General features: G+C 46.3%; 1 protein-coding gene across 7 annotated transcripts in view; it reads right to left on the reverse strand.

Moving 5' to 3' along the window:
* Positions 1-17,500, reverse strand: part of LOC137627752 (homeodomain-interacting protein kinase 2-like) — a 162,152-nt gene that overhangs the window by 57,704 nt on the left and 86,948 nt on the right. For all 7 annotated transcript variants that reach the window (XM_068359083.1, XM_068359092.1, XM_068359074.1 and 4 more), the window contains 2 exons: positions 4,135-4,413; positions 3,253-3,372 (listed from right to left, as the gene is read on the reverse strand). In XM_068359083.1, coding sequence (XP_068215184.1) covers positions 3,253-3,372; positions 4,135-4,413 — 399 coding nt within the window. The remainder of the gene's footprint in view (positions 1-3,252; positions 3,373-4,134; positions 4,414-17,500) is intronic.

Consider the following 17,500-nt stretch of genomic DNA (forward strand, 5'->3'; position numbering starts at 1 on the left):
TACTTTTGGCGAAGCTGAAAGGACGAGCCAATAAAATGTAGCAAGGGTTAACTGCCCATTCCGCTAGTTAGCGGGGGTAGGGGGAACGTAGCTTGTTACTGCTCCCACTCACAAACCTGTGATTTAGCTCACTTTTCTTGGAGTTAGGACTTCAAGGGGGATAAGACTGGTGGGTAAGTTTGTGTACCATTAGGAAAAATACAAATATTCTAAGAATTTGTCATTTGTTCCGTGACTGGTATACAAACCTACGCTATTTATTAGGAGTGACTCGCCCATCAGGAGGGTGGATGTCCTTGCCAAACTGGCTTATTAATACCCGGGGCTCCTTATTTTGAATAGGTTTGTACCAAAATAGGGAGTCCCTACACCTCGCTAAAACTTGTTACGCAAGGTCCGCATCCTAAAAAATCTCTGTTGAGATATTTAGCAGTGTGATTGTCAAGCTAAAAGTTATTACAAGTCTTTGTAGGAAAAACTGTTGTAACCAGGACTTTCCCAAAACCATCTCGCCAGGGTATGGGGACGCAATTGTATCTACTTAATACTAGATACACAAGGAAGCATGATTTACCTGCAGTGGTTTGAGGTCAGCTTGTGCAGAGAACCCAGGAAACTGAAATCCCAAGAGAGAGGAGAAGGAAGAAATAAAGACCCCGACAACCTTTTTCATTCACACACACTAAAACTGGGTAACGGTGCCCTCAACCTTCTGCTACTTGTCCAATAAAGAGCTTGAGTATTATTACCACCTGTTGTGATCGCACCACAGGGCCGATAGAGAATGTATCAAACCTCCTGAGGGTCACGTCTTGCAGGTAGTGGGCTGTGAACGTATTTTGCCCATTTATACACCCTAGGCTGTAGAACTTGCGTCATTGAGAAGTTTCTTTTGAGGGCCAGGGACGTAGCTACGTCTGACATAGTGAACTCTGCGGCGACGTAAAAGAGGTGGATCCAGATTCAGGGCGTGGTGTATGACCTTGTGAATCCAAGCAGAAATGGTGTTCTTGCTGAACATTACCTCTCCTCATCCCCTTGAATGGGCAATGTTGTATGAGAGACCATTTAGTTCACCAACTCGTTTGGCCGCAGCAAAAGCTAGTAGGATCACCGTCTACCAAGTCAGGTGGCGATCTGTTGCCTGGCATAATGGTTCATAGCGAGGTCTCTTCAGAGAACTAAGAACTCGAACCCCATTCCATGGGGAAGGTCTCACTTCAAACTTGGTACAGGTAAGTTCCTAACTCCATATGAGTAAAGAAAGTTCCAAAGATGAGGAAATGTCTATTCCGTTCAGTCTAAGGGCGAGGCTTAAGGCTGAGCGATAGCTTTTTACCACCGAGACTGAAAGGCGCATTTCTTCACGCAGATACACGGAACTCGGCTATTGGTGGAATAGTGGCATCGAGTGGAGAGATACCCCTTCCACGAAACTAACCACAGAAGACTAGCGACATCGTCGTCCGGAGAAGATCCAAGAGAGGGCGAAGATCGAGGGCCAGAAGATGTTGGAAGAGAAGTCTCCTCTGCTGGGGGAGGCTGCGAAGACGAGGCTGAAGAGCCGAAGAGGCGTCTTTTCACCGATGGTTAAGGGACACCTCTAAAGCGAAGTGACAGGCGAGCTCTGCGAGATCAATGACGCCCTCTGGGGGCCAGTTGATGAGCAAGCTGACCTTTGGAAGCAGCAGTCCTCCGCAGAGGAGTCTCTACGAGTGAATTCCCTGAGAAGGAGAAACAATCGCAGGAGACAGACGAACGACTTTGCTTCCCCCTCAAAGGATGATCAGGAACGGGGGAAGCGCAGTCGGCAGCAACAGGTGAAGAGTCTGAAGGGGCAGGAGCATCGGTGGCAGCAGCAGCAGACGACGCCTCCAACACCACTACTTTGACACACGACAGAGGATCCACCTCCGAAGGTGACGAAGGCTGCACACTAGCACCAAGGATGATAAGTTACAGCAAGGAGTCCTTGGAGGGCGGACCCAGAAGCCCCAAGGATGACCAAACCTGTATAAAGGGAGAAAGAGACAAGGCCTCACCCGGGGGGAGAGGTGGGGCCACTTTGCTAGGGGAAGCAACATCATCTCTCGAGGAGAGAGGACAGAGATTGTCCATCAGTTATAAGGACTACACTAGTACTCAACAGTCTCTTGAACGAGCAGAAGCTTCGGAGGAAGGTCGGGAAGCGGAAGAAGCAGCCTTTGATTTTTCCCTTTCGAAGAAACCTTCGAAGGAGAAACATCCCGCTTTGACTTCTTCCGCTGGCGGACAAATCTTTAATACTGGGAGGCAGACCACTCCCAACACTCACTAGACTCATTTTCACTATCATACCGTTGACCTCTGCAGGCGAACAAAGGGTGTGATGATAGGTGTCCACAGCCGACATGAAAGTACTGCAGGGCCGCCCATCAATTCCAGGGCAGGTATGCATAGTCGGCAGAAGTCGACACACACACACACACACTGTTAAAGAGAAAGCACAAACAAAAAATGGCAGTCCAAAATATTGGCGAGGATGCAGAGCGATAACGACTGTTCACCATCCAAGCCAAAAGCAAAGTGGGCTAAATCACAGGTGTGAGCGGGAACGGTAGGAAGCACACCCCTTGCTAAATTTTGATGGCTGGTCCTTTCAGCTTCGCTGAAATTAATACCCCTAATATACAGTATAGCGTAGGTTTGTATTCCATTTATGGAACAAATTACATATACTAAGCCAACCAATCATCTGAAAATTTTATTTCTTTCATTTGCATTCAAAATCCCTACATTACCTCTTGTATTCCAAAATCAACTGAAATTTTTTCCCAATCTGTACAGACATGCTACCTTTCTTATTTAACTATTATCAGACTCACTTTTCTCTTATCTTCCACAACATTTACTCCCAAATACACATCTGCTTCCTCTTATAAACTTTGACCATCCATTATTTGCTCCATTCTACTGGTTTCCATTTACACTCATTACTTTACTCCTGTTCACATTTACTTTCAACCTTCTCTTGCAAACTTTCAAACTCTTAACTAGCTTGTGCCATTTTTCTTAACTGTTACCACATCATCTACAAAAAAAAAAAAAACCAGAATCCACAAATTCCTTAACAACAGATTTTCTTATCTTACAAGTCTGCACCTACTGTACATCCATTGTCATTCTCTAAACTCTCTCACTACTCCATCCACAACAATATTCAACACCCATGGACCTATTTAACACCAACCAACCATCAATTCAATAACCTACCTTTAATCGCCAAAATGGGTAAGTTGAATCATTATCCCGATAAAAAAACTTGGTAGTCTTCGTCGCATTGTTCAACATGTGTTCTGGTGGAATTCCTTGAGTCTGACTGATGTAACGGATCTGAAAAGGGCAAAAAATTATACAAAGCCCAGGTCACAACATTTAAATGATAAGAGAAACTAAGTAACTGAATTTTATTGTTTCATTAACATTTTATCTTAAAGGCTCTTAGCCTTCTTTTCAAGCCTACCATTAGTTACTGTATCCCACAAATATGACTTGGAATAATAAACATTGGCTTCCATGTAATACTGTATATCTTTAATGGAATATGGTTAACTTTGATGAAGCACGAAAAACCTGAAAACTACAGTTTATGTAAAGGGCATTGACTACACAATTTTGGTAGGGTTATCTATGATCTTGTTATTTTATTACGAAAATAAAGTCATTCGGCTGCAATGTAATTTTGTACTTTTAAATACTGGTGAAAATTTAATATTAAACTCCTTACTTTGGTCATATTCATCATTGATGTTCTAAGTACAACTCTTCTCTCTTTTTTTGAGTTAAGACAGTAAAAGTATTCTTTTTTTTTCTTCCCCATGAACTTCCTAGTTTTGAACATCAAGGTCAGGCTAATACTAGCCTACTACTAAAATTCTCTACAAAATCAATGTTGGTAAACAAGACTCTACTTAATTATGAAATGTGGGCTAAACACTTTACCGTATTTAGTGTCGGGCATCTTTTACTGTAACTACTCAGACACCCATTTGTGCTACATTCTAACCTCTACTTTTAAATAATTTCCTCAATTTCTTCTCACTTCACTGATCGGATTTGTTTAAAAAATAGTCTATCAAATCCTAGAATTCTTACCTGATCGTATTCTGATGATCCCGGATACAGAGGCCATCCTAAAAAAAGCTCTGCTATAACACACCCTAAAGACCACATGTCTATAGCTTCTGAGAAAGGGAGCCCTAAAATAATTTCTGGTGCTCGATAGTAACGTGATTGGAGGTATGTGTTACAAACAGCTTTGCTGACATGCGAAGCACTGCCAAAGTCAATAACCTTGACACGATAGGGTTGCCTGACTGGATCTACCAACATGATGTTCTCTGGTTTTAAGTCAGCATGAATCAAGCCAAGTTGCTGAAAGAAAGAAAGATATATTTATTCAGAAGACATACCTATAGTATAAATATACCATCAGCATACAATCAAAATTCTTTATAATAAAATTGTTCCTATATTAACCTAAAGTTCATATTGCTTCTGTCTCTAAGCTGGTTAAATGTAGACATCTACTTTAGAATAAAAAAATTCCAATTTCATGTTTTCTTCCTCGCCATAGTCTTGCCACTAATGGAGTATTACATGGTGTTGTATGACAATAATTGTGCATGGGTATGCTACAACTCCTTTGTCTTTCAGTTCTCTTGTCACCATGTACACAAGTAGTCATTCCATCAACACTCCAGATTGTGACATTATGATCAAGAGACCGGTCAACTTTTGTTTAAGGAAAAGTGATCTCAAAACTTCTATTTTGCGAGTTAAACTTTGGAATCTATCTCTTTTTTTTTTTCTTTTTTTTTAAATAAAACTCAGCAGCATGTAATCAACATTAACCAAATCCATCACTAACAGAATATATTTTCCCCTTTAAAACATTCACTTGCATCTACTATAAGACCAATTTTTCAACTCTCAGTGTCCCAGAAAAAGTCAATTTTTAGCTAAAACAGCAAACAGTGGTTGTTCTCCTCAATTCCATATGGATCCAGGGATTCTGACCAGCCACTTCTAAACTTTTCATAGTACACACACACAATTATATATATATATATATATATATATATATATATATATATATATATATATATATATATATTTGTTCCAACACAGAGTACTTACCTCGAACTACTTTCTTAGGAGTATCTAGGATCTCCTCCCTAACCGACCAAGAATTTTGCGTAGTTCCCCCATCTCCGTTACCTTTGTCGGGGTGCTCCGAGGCGGATGGATACTCGCCCTGAGGCGACCTGGGGTCAGCGCGCGAGAGTGCGCTGCTAGGTCTGAGTCGTCAGTAAGCGTATGTTTAAGTACTACTCGAACTCCTGTAAGATACTCGGGGGGTAGGATGGGTGGGCCATAACCCGAAAGTACAGTAGTTCGAGGTAAGTACTGTTAGGAAAAATACAAATTACTTAAAATTTGTGATTTGTTCCAACACGGAGTACTTACCTCGAACTATTTTCTTAGGAGACTTACATTTTAGGAGGAGGGAGTGGCTTACAGGCCAGAATATCCCATTAACATACTGGGGCACGGAACCTAGATAGGAGGCTAGGTCTAGACGACCCAGTGGGCAAGGTAGGAGAGTCGGGGAAAGCACGCAAAAGTCTACCCTAAGTACAATTCACCTTTATGTATAATCCGGACATGGGTTTCCACAGCATCCATCTCTCACATGGTAGGAGGAGAGGAAAGGGGGAAAAAGGGGTAGCAAGGAGGAAACTTGTGTCGCTTGCGATTACTTCTCTCGGGCTACCCAGGGCCTTTAATCTTTAAACTTGTTGTATGGCGGAAAATCCCTGGACGCCTTGTCCAGGGATTTTCTTGTACAATCTTTCAGGTAGTGGGCCCTAAAGGTGGACTGCCTGGCCCAAGTACCTGCTTGCATGATTTGGCCCACTGCCATGTTGGTATCAAAAGCCAAAGAAGTGCTAAGGCCCCAAATATCATGGGGTCGCGGGGTCCCAGGAACTGCGGATCCATTACTGTCGTAAGCCCTCTTGATGACTTGCCAAGCCAGAAGGAGATCGTGTTCTTAGACACTGCCCTCTTGACAGGGCCTGAAGAGACAAACAAACTTTTGATGGCTGGTCTGAGTTTGGCTGTCCTACTGAGGTATTTTCTGATTGTTCTCACTGGACACAGGAGCAAGTCCTCCAGGTTGTCTGAGTGAGGGATTGCTGGAATTGAGAACTCTTCGAACCTTGGATCTGCAACTGCTGGGTTCTGGGTCTTGGCCACGAACTCGGGTAGGAACTTAAAGGACAGTTCCTTCCACCCTTTCGAGTGCGAGACCTCAAAGGACAAGCCGTGGAGCTCACTCACACGCTGAGGCTAGAGCTAGTAAGAACACTGCCTTGAGAGTGAGGTCTTTATCTAGAATATCCTTAAGGGGTTCAAAGGGAGGCCTCGAAAGAGCCTTGAGAACCTTGGCTACGTACCACTGTAGAACCCTAGGGGCGCGTGGGGAACAAGACTGCTCGAAACTCCTGATGAGCATGGAGATGTGGCGAGACGCCCCCAGGTTGATGCCTCTTGAGATGAAAAACTTGCCCCAGTGCTGCACGGACTCCTTTGATGGTTGGAATGGAGACTCTCGGGTCGTCCCTAAGTTAACCAGGAAGTCTGCAATTCTGTGGACTGATGCATCTAAGGGTCTCAGGTTCTGTGGCACACCACTTCACAAACATGGCCTACTTGGCCTGGTACACTACGCACGAGGACTTTCGGAGATACCCTGACATCCTGGAAGCTGTCTTCTCCAAGAACCCTTCCTTCCTTAGCAGGCGCTTGATAACCTCCACGCGTGTAGCTGCAGGCACTGCGGGTTTTCGTGCAGTCTTCGGAAGTGTGATTGACGTAGTAGGTCTTCCCTTACTGGAAGAGGCCATGGAGGGAGTGTGGCCAGGTCCTGTAGATCCGCGAACCATTCCCTCTCCGGCCACCAGGGCGCTACCAAAGTAATCCTTGTAGCCCTTGACTGCCTGAGCCTGTTGAGTACCTGACTGAGGATCCCGAAGGGATAGAAAGCGTACACGTCGAGACCGTCCCACGAGTGCTGGAAGGCGTCTTCGAACGCTGATGTCGGGTCTGGCACCGGAGAACAGAACACGGGTAACTGAGCATTGAGCCTCGGGCGAACAGATCTATTACCGGTGAGCCCCACAACTGGAGAACCTCCTGCGCTACCTGCGGATATAGAGACAATTCCGACCCTACTACTTACCCTGTCCTGCTGAGGCCGTCAGCCAGTACGTTTCTCTTTCCCGGAATGAACCTGGCTGTAAGAAGGATTTGGTTCTTTTCAGCCCATTCCAGGATTTGAGCTGTGAGGTTGCACAGTTCCCTTGAGCTCAGGCCTCCCTGCTTCTTTATGTATGACACTACGGTGGCGTTGTCGCACATGAGAGCTACTGAGTTTCCTCGAAGTAGATGGGCGAACGTTGCGAGGGCCTTTTGAACTGCCATGAGCTCGAGCAGGTTTATATGGAGGGTTTTCTCCTCCAGGGACCACTTTCCCTCTGCCGTTTCTTTGAGTAGATGAGCTCCCCACCCCTCCTTTGATGCGTCCGTGAAGAGCAACATCTCCGGAGGAGCGGACGCGGACGGTATCCCTTTTAGTGTTCTCTCCCTGCAGGACCACCAAAGGAGCATGTTCCTGGAGGCCGAGGTCATCCTGACTATGTTCTGCGGAGGGTCCCCCGGTGACCAGAGGTCCTTCAGATTCCACTGGACCGGCCTCAGCTTGAGCCTCCCCTGAGGGACCAACTTCTCCAACGAGACCAGGTGTCCCACGAGTCTCTGCCAATCCTTGGCTCTCATCGGTGTGTCTGTCAGAAATGGCCGAATGACTTAGTCCAGGTTGTTCACCCTCTCCTGGGAGGGGGAATGCCTTCGCTAACTGGGAGTCCAGGACCATCCCTAGGTACGTCATCCTGGTGGTGGGGACTAACTGGGACTTCTCCAAGTTGATGGTGATCCCTAGAACCCTGCAGAACTGCGATAGTTTCGCCCCCTGCTCCTTTAAGGCTGCCTCTGAGGCTGATAGTAGCAACCAGTAGTTGAGATAGCTGATCAGCCTGATGCCCTGTTTGTGTACCCAGACTTATACCAAGGTGAACACCCTCGTGAACACTTGAGGCGCCGTTGACAGGCCGAAGCAGAGGGTCTTGAACTGTAGGGATTGGGATCCCCACTTCCTGCTGGAGGGATGTACGGGGATTTGAAAATAGGCATCCTAGAGATCCCGGAACATCATGAAATCCCCTTCTCTCAAGGCTGCCAGCACCGACTTCGGCGTGTCCATCTTGAAGGACGTCTTCTTGATAAACTTGTTCAGGGCCGAGAGGTCGATGACTGGCCTCCAACCTCCCGTAGCTTTCTCTACCAGGAAGAGCCTGCTGTAGAATCCCGGGGAAGATTCCTGGACGGGTTGCAGAGCTCCCTTGCTCAACATACTTGACAACTCTTCCTGCAAGGCTGCTCTCTTCTCGTGATCTTTGAGTGCCAGCCATTCTGCCCATGTTTGCGGATCAGAGGGGGCGGTTCCGACAGGAAGGGAACCCTGTATCCCTCCCTCATGACTGTCACGGAGGCGTGGGAAGGTGTAGGGGGCCTTTCTCCCTATCTTCTTCTAGGGAGATGGTTTGAGCGGCCTCTCCTTGAACCCGAATACTTTTGCCTAAAGAAGGCCTGAGCTGGAGCACTGCCCCTGCGGGAGGGCCGTGGGGATTGGTGCCAGGAAGGGGAGGAGGCCTCCTGTCTAGCCGATGGCATAGGTGGGTAGGCCCCGTCCACTAATGCTCTTCTGTGGGAAGGACGTATTGCCGCCGTCTGCTGAGCTCCGACGAGTCCTTCAGTTTTCCCACTATCTCCAATGTCTCAGCTACCGCCTGAAGAGGGAACACGGTCTCACCCCACACCGGCGCATTTCTTAAGAACTTTGCCTCACGTTCGGGGAGTCTACGGGGAAGCCTGTTGAGGACTGTATCCCTCCTTCTCAGGACCCAGTTTGCCATATAGGTCAGTGACTGGAAAGTGAGGAATTTCATCGCCTTACCCCCCGAACGGATAAGTTCCTGCAGTAGGGCTTGGTTCTCTGGTACTGAAAGGTCGTGGGCTAATTGGAACCCTGGTAGGGTGCAAGCCCACCAGTCCAACCAGGTCACGTTAACAATGTCTTGGGAGGTGTCCTCCATCATGGTGGCCTCAGCTTGCGAGAAGACCACTGGGGCAGTAAGGCTCCTTTCATCCATATTGCCCTGGTTCAAGGTTGCAACGGCTTCTTCTAAGGTGCGGGGCCCTGAGAGACAACCGTCCGGCACATAGAACTTTTTCTAGGTCCTTAGTCCAGGCAGGAGCTTGAAGAACCCTTGGGCTCTTAGGGAGTTCTTAGGCCCCGCAACAAACCGGTCGACGTGTTCCATGCCCAGGGCTACGTCATGGGCTAAGGGTAGGGTCAAGGATGGCTTCTGCAGTACCAGATTGTCCACCATCCTGCCCAAACCAGAAAGCCAAGCCTGTTCTGATGAAGGTTGCGGCTCGTCTAGCCTGTGGTGGTGCCGTATTAGAGCCAGGACCTTCCTGTATGAGGACACCTCATCCGGGGAACACTCACCGGTGGCCAACAATTCCTCTACCACCTGAACCTCCGTGCCGGGTAGCATCTTCGAACACGGAGGGATCCGTGGGGGCGGACGTATCCTTTCCTTCATGCTGGGTCGATGAAGCGGCTGCCTCCGTCACGGATGGAGCTGCCGGGGTGGAGGTAGGCGTCATGGGTCTACCACCTCTCGGGGAAATCCGTGGAGAACCACTTTTCAGTTGTGCCAGCGGCTGCTTCCGTAACTTGGAAGGAGCCGGTGAGACAAAGGACGTGGGAGCCGTGGTGCTGGGTCTCATCCACATCAAAGGAGATGAAGAGGAGGAGGAGCTGTCGGAGTTCTCCGTATCTTCTGCTATTACTCTTGGGGCCCGTGATCTAGCTACCGGGGTGACGGGCTGCATGAAGTCCGACGGAAGCGTCGCTGAGGGTGCCGTGTGTGTGTGTGTGTGTGTGTGTGTGTGTGTGTGTGTGTGTGTGTGTGTGTGTGTGCACACCTCGAGAGGCAAACCGACCCTCAAACTCCTCTTCTTGCCGCATGGGGGACCTGAAGGGTGTCCTTGGCGCCGTCCACACAATGGAGTCGGGGTCCGAAGAGCACGTGGTCCTTCTTTCTTTGTCACGGCTGGCCCCCGGGAACCCGCTGTACCTGTAAAACACAGCCACGATGGGGGGGGGGTAGGAACAGTTTCAGGCCTCCCCCACACTGGGTCTTCACAGGAGTCGGGTCCTGCTGGCACCAAAACCTCGTCTACGGTACACACTTCTGCCACACTAACAGACCCCTCACTCGTCTGCGTAAGCCCCACACAGTCAGAATCCCCGATATCAGACTCATGGGGAACAGCAATGGGCCGTTTCCCCGCAACGGACTTACCTCGTCCCCTACTCTGGGTAGGGGAAGGTGAAGGAGAACCTTTCTCCGAAGGCGCTGAGGGCGACGTCAAGGGCGAGCTGATGCCCACCTTCCTGTGAGACCGCTTGGGCGCCTTCTTTTTTTTCGTAGCAAATAAGGTCCACTGTAACTCCAGCCAGGACTCACACTCTGGACACGTGGAGGCAGGGGAGCACTTATTGCCTCTACACGAGGAGCACAGCGTGTGCGGGCCAACATCAGGCCTGGACAGCCAGGCTCCGCAAGACTTACCAGCTTTGGGCCTGGGACAACGACGCTGAGATTCCATAATGGAAAAACCGGAACGCGCAAGCAACAAAAGTAACACAGGAATAGGGAACACAAAGGGAACACGTGGTGCACAAAGGATGGGGAACACAAGGGAACACATGGTACACAATGGCGGGTCGGACGGGATGTGAAAGACAGCGGCGAGATGTGATCTATGCCGTGACCAGACGCTTACTGACGACTCACACCTAGCAGCTCACTCTCGCGCGCTGACCCCGGGTTACCTCAGGGCAAGTATCCATCCGCCCCGGGCCGCCCCAACAAAGGTAACGGAGATAGGGGGAACTACGCGAAATTCTTGGTCGGTTAGGGAGGAGATCCTAGATACTCCTAAGAAAGTAGTTCGAGGTAAGTACTCTGTGTTGGAACAAATATATATATATATATATATATATATATATATATATATATATATATATATATATATGTATATATATGTATATATATGTATATATATACTGTATATAGATGTATATATAAATATATATATATATATATATATATATATATATATATATATATATGTATATATATATATATATATATATATATATATGTATATATATATATATATATATATATATATATATATATATATATATATATATATAAATCTATAGATAGATAGATATATATATATATATATATATATATATATATATATATATATATATATATATATATATATACATATATATATGTGTGTATATATATATATATATATATATATATATATATATATATATATATATATATATATCTATCTATCTATCTATCTATCTATCTATCTATCTATCTATCTATCTATCTATCTATCTATCTATCTATCTATATATATATATATATATATATATATATATATATATATATATATATATCTATATCTATATATATATATCTATCTATATATATATATATATATATATATATATATATATATATATATATATATATATATATATATATTTATCTATATATCTATATAGCTATATATATATATATATATATATATATATATATATATATATATATATATATATATATATATATATATAGCTATATGTTATTTTCATTAGTAAAATAAATTTTTGAATATACTTACCCGATGATCATGTAGCTGTCAACTCTGTTGCCCGACAGAAATCTACGGTCGGGATACGCCAGCGATCGCTATACAGGTGGGGGTGTACACAACAGCGCCATCTGTGAGTAGGTACTCAAGTACTTCTTGTCAACAAGAACTCAATTTTCTCCTCGGTCCACTGGTTCTCTATGGGGAGGAAGGGCGGGTCCTTAAATTCATGATCATCGGGTAAGTATATTCAAAAATTTATTTTACTAATGAAAATAACATTTTTCAATATTAATCTTACCCGATAATCATGTAGCTGATTCACACCCAGGGTGGTGGGTGGAGACCAGCATACATGTTAACAAAGAAGCTAAGTATCCCGTATCTTATTTTAGCCGTTATTCAAAATAACAAACATAAAATAAATAAGTACCTGGTAAGGAAGTCGACTTGAACCATTACTCTGCCTTTTTAAGTACGTCTTCCTTACTGAGCCTAGCGATCCTCTTAGGATGCTGAGCGACTCCTAGGTGCTGAAGTATTAAGGGCTGCAACCCATACTAAAGGACCTCATCACAACCTCTAATCTAGGCGCTTCTCAAGAAAGAATTTGACCACCCGCCAAATCAACCAGGATGCGGAAGGCTTCTTAGCCTTCCGGACAACCCAGAAATATTTCAAGAGAAAGATTAAAAAGGTTCTGGAATTAGGGAATTGTAGTGGTGGAGCCCCCACCACTACTGCACTCGTTGCTACGAATGGTCCCAGAGTGTAGCAGTTCTCGTAAAGAGACTGGACATTCTTAAGATAAAAGACGCGAACACTGATTAGCTTTTCCAAAAGGTTGCGTCGAAAATATTTTGCAGAGATCTATTTTATTAAAAGGTCACGGAAGTTGTGATAGCTCTAACTTCGTGTGTCCTTACCTTCAGCCAAGCTTGGTCTTCCTCATTCAGAAGGGAATGAGCTTCTCGTATTAACAGTCTGAAAATAATAGGATAAAGAATTCTCTGACATAGGCAAAGATGAATTCTTAACTGAACACCATAAAGCTTCAGACGGGCCTCATAAAGGTTTTTAAAATAGAACTTAAGAGCTCTACAGGACATAATACTCTTTCTAGTTCATTTCCAACCATATCGATAAGTTTGGAATAACGAACGATATTGGTCAAGGCCGAGAAGGCAGCTCGTGTTTGGCTAGAAAACCAAGATGTAGAACATGTAGCCGTTTCGGATGAAAATCCGATGTTCTTGCTGAAGGCATGAATCTCACTGACTCTTTTAGCTGGTAAAGCATATCAGGAAAAGAGTCTTAAAGGTGAGATCTTTCAGGGAGGCTGATTGAAGTGGTTCGAACCTGTCTAACATAAGGAATCTTAGAACCACGTCTAAATTCCAACCAGGTGTAACCAAACGACGCTCCTTCGTGGTCTCAAAAGACTTAAGGAGGTCCTGTAGATCTTTATTGTTAAAAAGATCTAAGCCTCTGTGACGGAAGACTGATGCCAACATACTTCTGTAACCCTTGAAAGTGGGAGCTGAAAGAGATCGCTCTTTTCTCAGATATAAGAGGAAGTCAGCTATTTGAGTTACAGAGGTACTGGTCGAGGATACGGATACTGACTTGCACCAGTTTAGGAAGATTCCCCACTTCGATTGGTAGACTCTAAGGGTGGATGTTCTCCTTGCTCTAACAATCGCTCTGGTTGCCTCCTTCGAAAAACCTCTAGTTCTCAAGAGTCTTTCGATACTCTGAAGGCAGTGAGACGAAGAGCGTGGAGGCCTTGGAGTACCTTCTTACGCGTGGCAGACGTAGCAGGTCCACCCTTAGGGGAAGAGTTCTGGGAACGTCTACTAGCCATCGAAGTACCTCGGTAAGTTATTCTCTCGCGGGCCAGAGGGAAGCAACTAGTGTCAACTTTGTCCCAACGTGAGAGGCGAACTTCTGCAGTACCTTGTTGACAAACTAGAAAGGAGGGAATGCATATAGATCTAGATGAGACTAATCTAGTAGAAAGGCATCTAAAAGAACCACTGCTGGGTCTGTTGAGAGCCTCTTGGACATCGAGGTCGCGAAGAGATCTATGGTTGGATGGCCCCAGGTGACCCAAAGTCTCTTGCATACATCTCTGTGGAGGGTCCAATATGTTGGAATTATTGTCCCTTCCTACTGAGACAAACTGCTAAGACATTCAAGTTGCCTTGGAAGAAATTTGTTACTAGTGAAAAGTCTAGACCTGTTGAACAGGAGAGGAGGTCACTAGCGAACTCGCACCATGTCAGAGAGTAGGTCCCTCCTTGCTAGGAGATGAACATCAAAGCAGGGAGTTGTCCGTGTTGACCTCCATTACTTTGTCTTGAAGGAGAGACCTGAAGCTTTTCCAGGTCAGACTTACTGCCAGAAGCTTCTTGCAGTTAAAATGCATTGTCCTTTGACGCGAGTTCCATAATCCCGAGCATTCCCTACCGCCTAAGGTCGCACCCCAGCCTACGTCCGATGCGTCTGAGAAGAGAACGTGGTTGGGAGTCTGAACAGTCAGGGGAAGACCCTATAAAAGGTTGATAAAGTCCTTTCCTCAGGTTAGACCAGACTTATCTTCCGGAAACCGGGATCGAGACCGCTTCTAGCGTCTTGTCCTTTTCCAGTGAAGAGCTAGATGAAACCGAAGAGGACGGAGGTGTAGTCTTCCAAGTGACACCAAATGCACCACGGATGACAGTGTCCTAACCAGACTCATCCACAGCCTGACAGGGCCGTATTCCTTCTTCAGCATCTTCTGGATGGATAGCAGGGCTGGGGATTGATCTTCTTGTTCAGCCATGTCCTCATCAGAGGGTTCCTCATCCGAAACTGATGAGGAAACGGCAACGGAGTGGGCAACGTCTGACTCGCTGAATCCGGTCGCACTGGTGGATGCGTGACGGAGCCGGACACAAGATCATGGTACTGCTGCACAGTCTGTGAACTGTCAACCATGGGGAAGCGAGGAAGTACAGCGATAACCCGAAACTGTCTAGACTGTCTGGGTAGTACAGACAACCCCTTATCGGGTTGCTGAGGTTGCCGCACTGCGTCACAACAAGTCACCTCTGCTGGTGGTTGAACGTCTTCCCAGTGACACACTGAACGTCCACAACCACCTCCGAGAGTAGCATAACATCAACGTGCGACTGGCAACCCACACTGGGTCGCACCGGTGGAGGAACCATCTCAACTGGCGGACGTGAGTAGGATACCTCAGCGTCAACAGGGCGTACAACCAACCGGTAGGAAGGTCGTTGGCAAGAAGGGTCTTCTCCGTAAAAAATCCTCTATCAAGGACTAAGCTTGGACTGCATGTCTTGCAACAAAGCTCAAGGTCTATGGGAGCAGGTGTGGCAACAGACGGGGTTAGCGACTGAAGCGGAACCATTTACCCTCCCTGGAAGCATGTTATGCTTAAATAAAAGTCCATAAGAGGCTAAGCAGCTTAAGGCTCCTCTCCAAATGACAGAGTCCTCAAGGGAATATCAGAAGGAGGGAGAACAGCACTTTCTCATCTACAGGAACCATATCCGAGAAAAGCTAGGTTCTCTCAGTGAGGGTTTCACTGGTGCAAAAGCAGCAGACCAGAAGGCAACGTTATGAAACTGCTTGACAGTCTGTGAACTGTCAAAAACTGAACTGTCAACCACAACAGGAGCGTGAGGACATACAGCACTGGTGTATAAGTAGCAGACCGAAGGCAACGTCATGTAACTGTATGACAGTCTGTGAGTTGGCAACAACCAAAGTTGTGTGGGGAAGCCTCAACTCCTGACTGACTAGTTTGCTGCTGGCGAGTGGCGGTAACCACAGTGTGTTGCGGAGGCTGACACACCGTGTCAAAACACGGCAGCTTGTGGTAGCTCACGCACGGCAACGGAGTGCTCTGTGTGTGGGAGTCATCATACATCTGGCAGGGTTGACTGTGCATGGGTGGAGGAGCTCTCACAACAAGAGTGTGAGAGCAGGAAGCCATGCCGGGCGCACAACCGTGGGAGGTGTAGGCCCACGGGTGCATCGTCAACCTTCTCCGCAGTCAGAGTGTGGGAGCTGGCAACAACAAAAGCAGAGTGCTGGTGCGTGGGAGGGGCTGCGGTGGGTTGAGGAGCATGCGGTATGGTATGCGGAGCATGCTGTAAGGTATGCGGCTCATGCTGCATGGTATGCGGAGCATGCTGTAAGGTATGCAGAGCATGCTGCATGGGCTGCGGAGAAAGCCGCATAGTGCTGGAACCCGGCAGCTCTACAGAACCTTCCCACTGCTGATGCGGTAGCTCACGCATGTTAGCAGATGGTGCAGCAAGAACATGCGTCTGGCAGGGTGGACTGCGCATCGGTGGTGGAGCTCTCACAGGTGGAGGGTGGGAGCAGGCAGCCGCAGTATCTGCTGAGCGCACAACCACGGCGGGTTGTAGGTTAACAGGTGCATTGTCAACCTTCCAGCACGATACTCCTGCATGAAGGAGCAAGCTGAGACTGTATAGTCTGCAGCATGGACCACTAGGGTCTATGAAAGACAACAACAAACGGAGCTACTGTCCGTTGTGACTGAGGGTCTAAAACAGCTGGTGCGGCAACAGACGGAGTTACTGCCTGTTGCGGTACCACCTTGCCTCTCTTGGGAGGTGTGCAGTTGTCGTACTGCAGCGAGTCCGAACTGACCCAGTGGCTACACCTAGGCCATTGGACTGGCGCGGAAGGGACCGACTTGCACTTAAAAGCTGCAAGATTTGGTCCATGGTTTCTGCGAGAAACCTCTTCCGCAGATGAGGAATAAATGGGCTCTCTCGTCTTTGTGTGGGTGGGGTGATCACGTCGGCAACGTGTGTAGATACACCCGAAACCACGGAGGGAAACGTCTGTTCGTCGATCAAGGCCTGTGGAACCCATAAGTCCTTCGACATTACTTCTCCCCTGGGCTTGGGAGCTTGTAAGAGGTATCGGACTAGGTGAACAACTGGCACGAACAGACGAACCCTCGAACGCAACACTGTAACACTTTGCGCATATCACTTTATCACTTTTGATTTTCTGTTTGCACTTATTTCACTGAACTCGAAACTTTAAGTGGTTTGTACCTGAAACACGCAATCCTATCCTTCATTAAAAGGTAATTGCGAAAACAGTATTACAATGTAACAGAAAAACATAATGAAAGATAAAGAATTCAGTGGCTGGAAAAGAGACTAAACACTAGATCAAATAAACTACGTTTAAAATCTCTCACCGCATAAAGCCTGGGAACAAGAATAAAACTCTAGAAACGTTTTACCTTCTTCCCCTATAGCGACTAGGGAGAAGAGCAAAAAACGAGAACAACGTTACCCGCTTGAATGAAACGTTTATCCTCCTCTCTCTCCCTCCGTCTCTATCTCTCTCTCTCTCTCTCTCTTGACTTAGAACCTGAGAGATGAGCCCAATTATATATATCGTTAAAACATATTATTTGTTAAAGGAAAAAAACTGAAAGGTTTCCCAAATAAAAAGTTCCTTTATTAGAATTAAAACCATTTAAGCTAAGAAAGAATGAACGAAACGCTAGAATCGGTTTACT

This window comes from Palaemon carinicauda, chromosome 2, assembly GCF_036898095.1.
Source record: "Palaemon carinicauda isolate YSFRI2023 chromosome 2, ASM3689809v2, whole genome shotgun sequence".
NCBI lineage: Eukaryota > Metazoa > Arthropoda > Malacostraca > Decapoda > Palaemonidae > Palaemon > Palaemon carinicauda.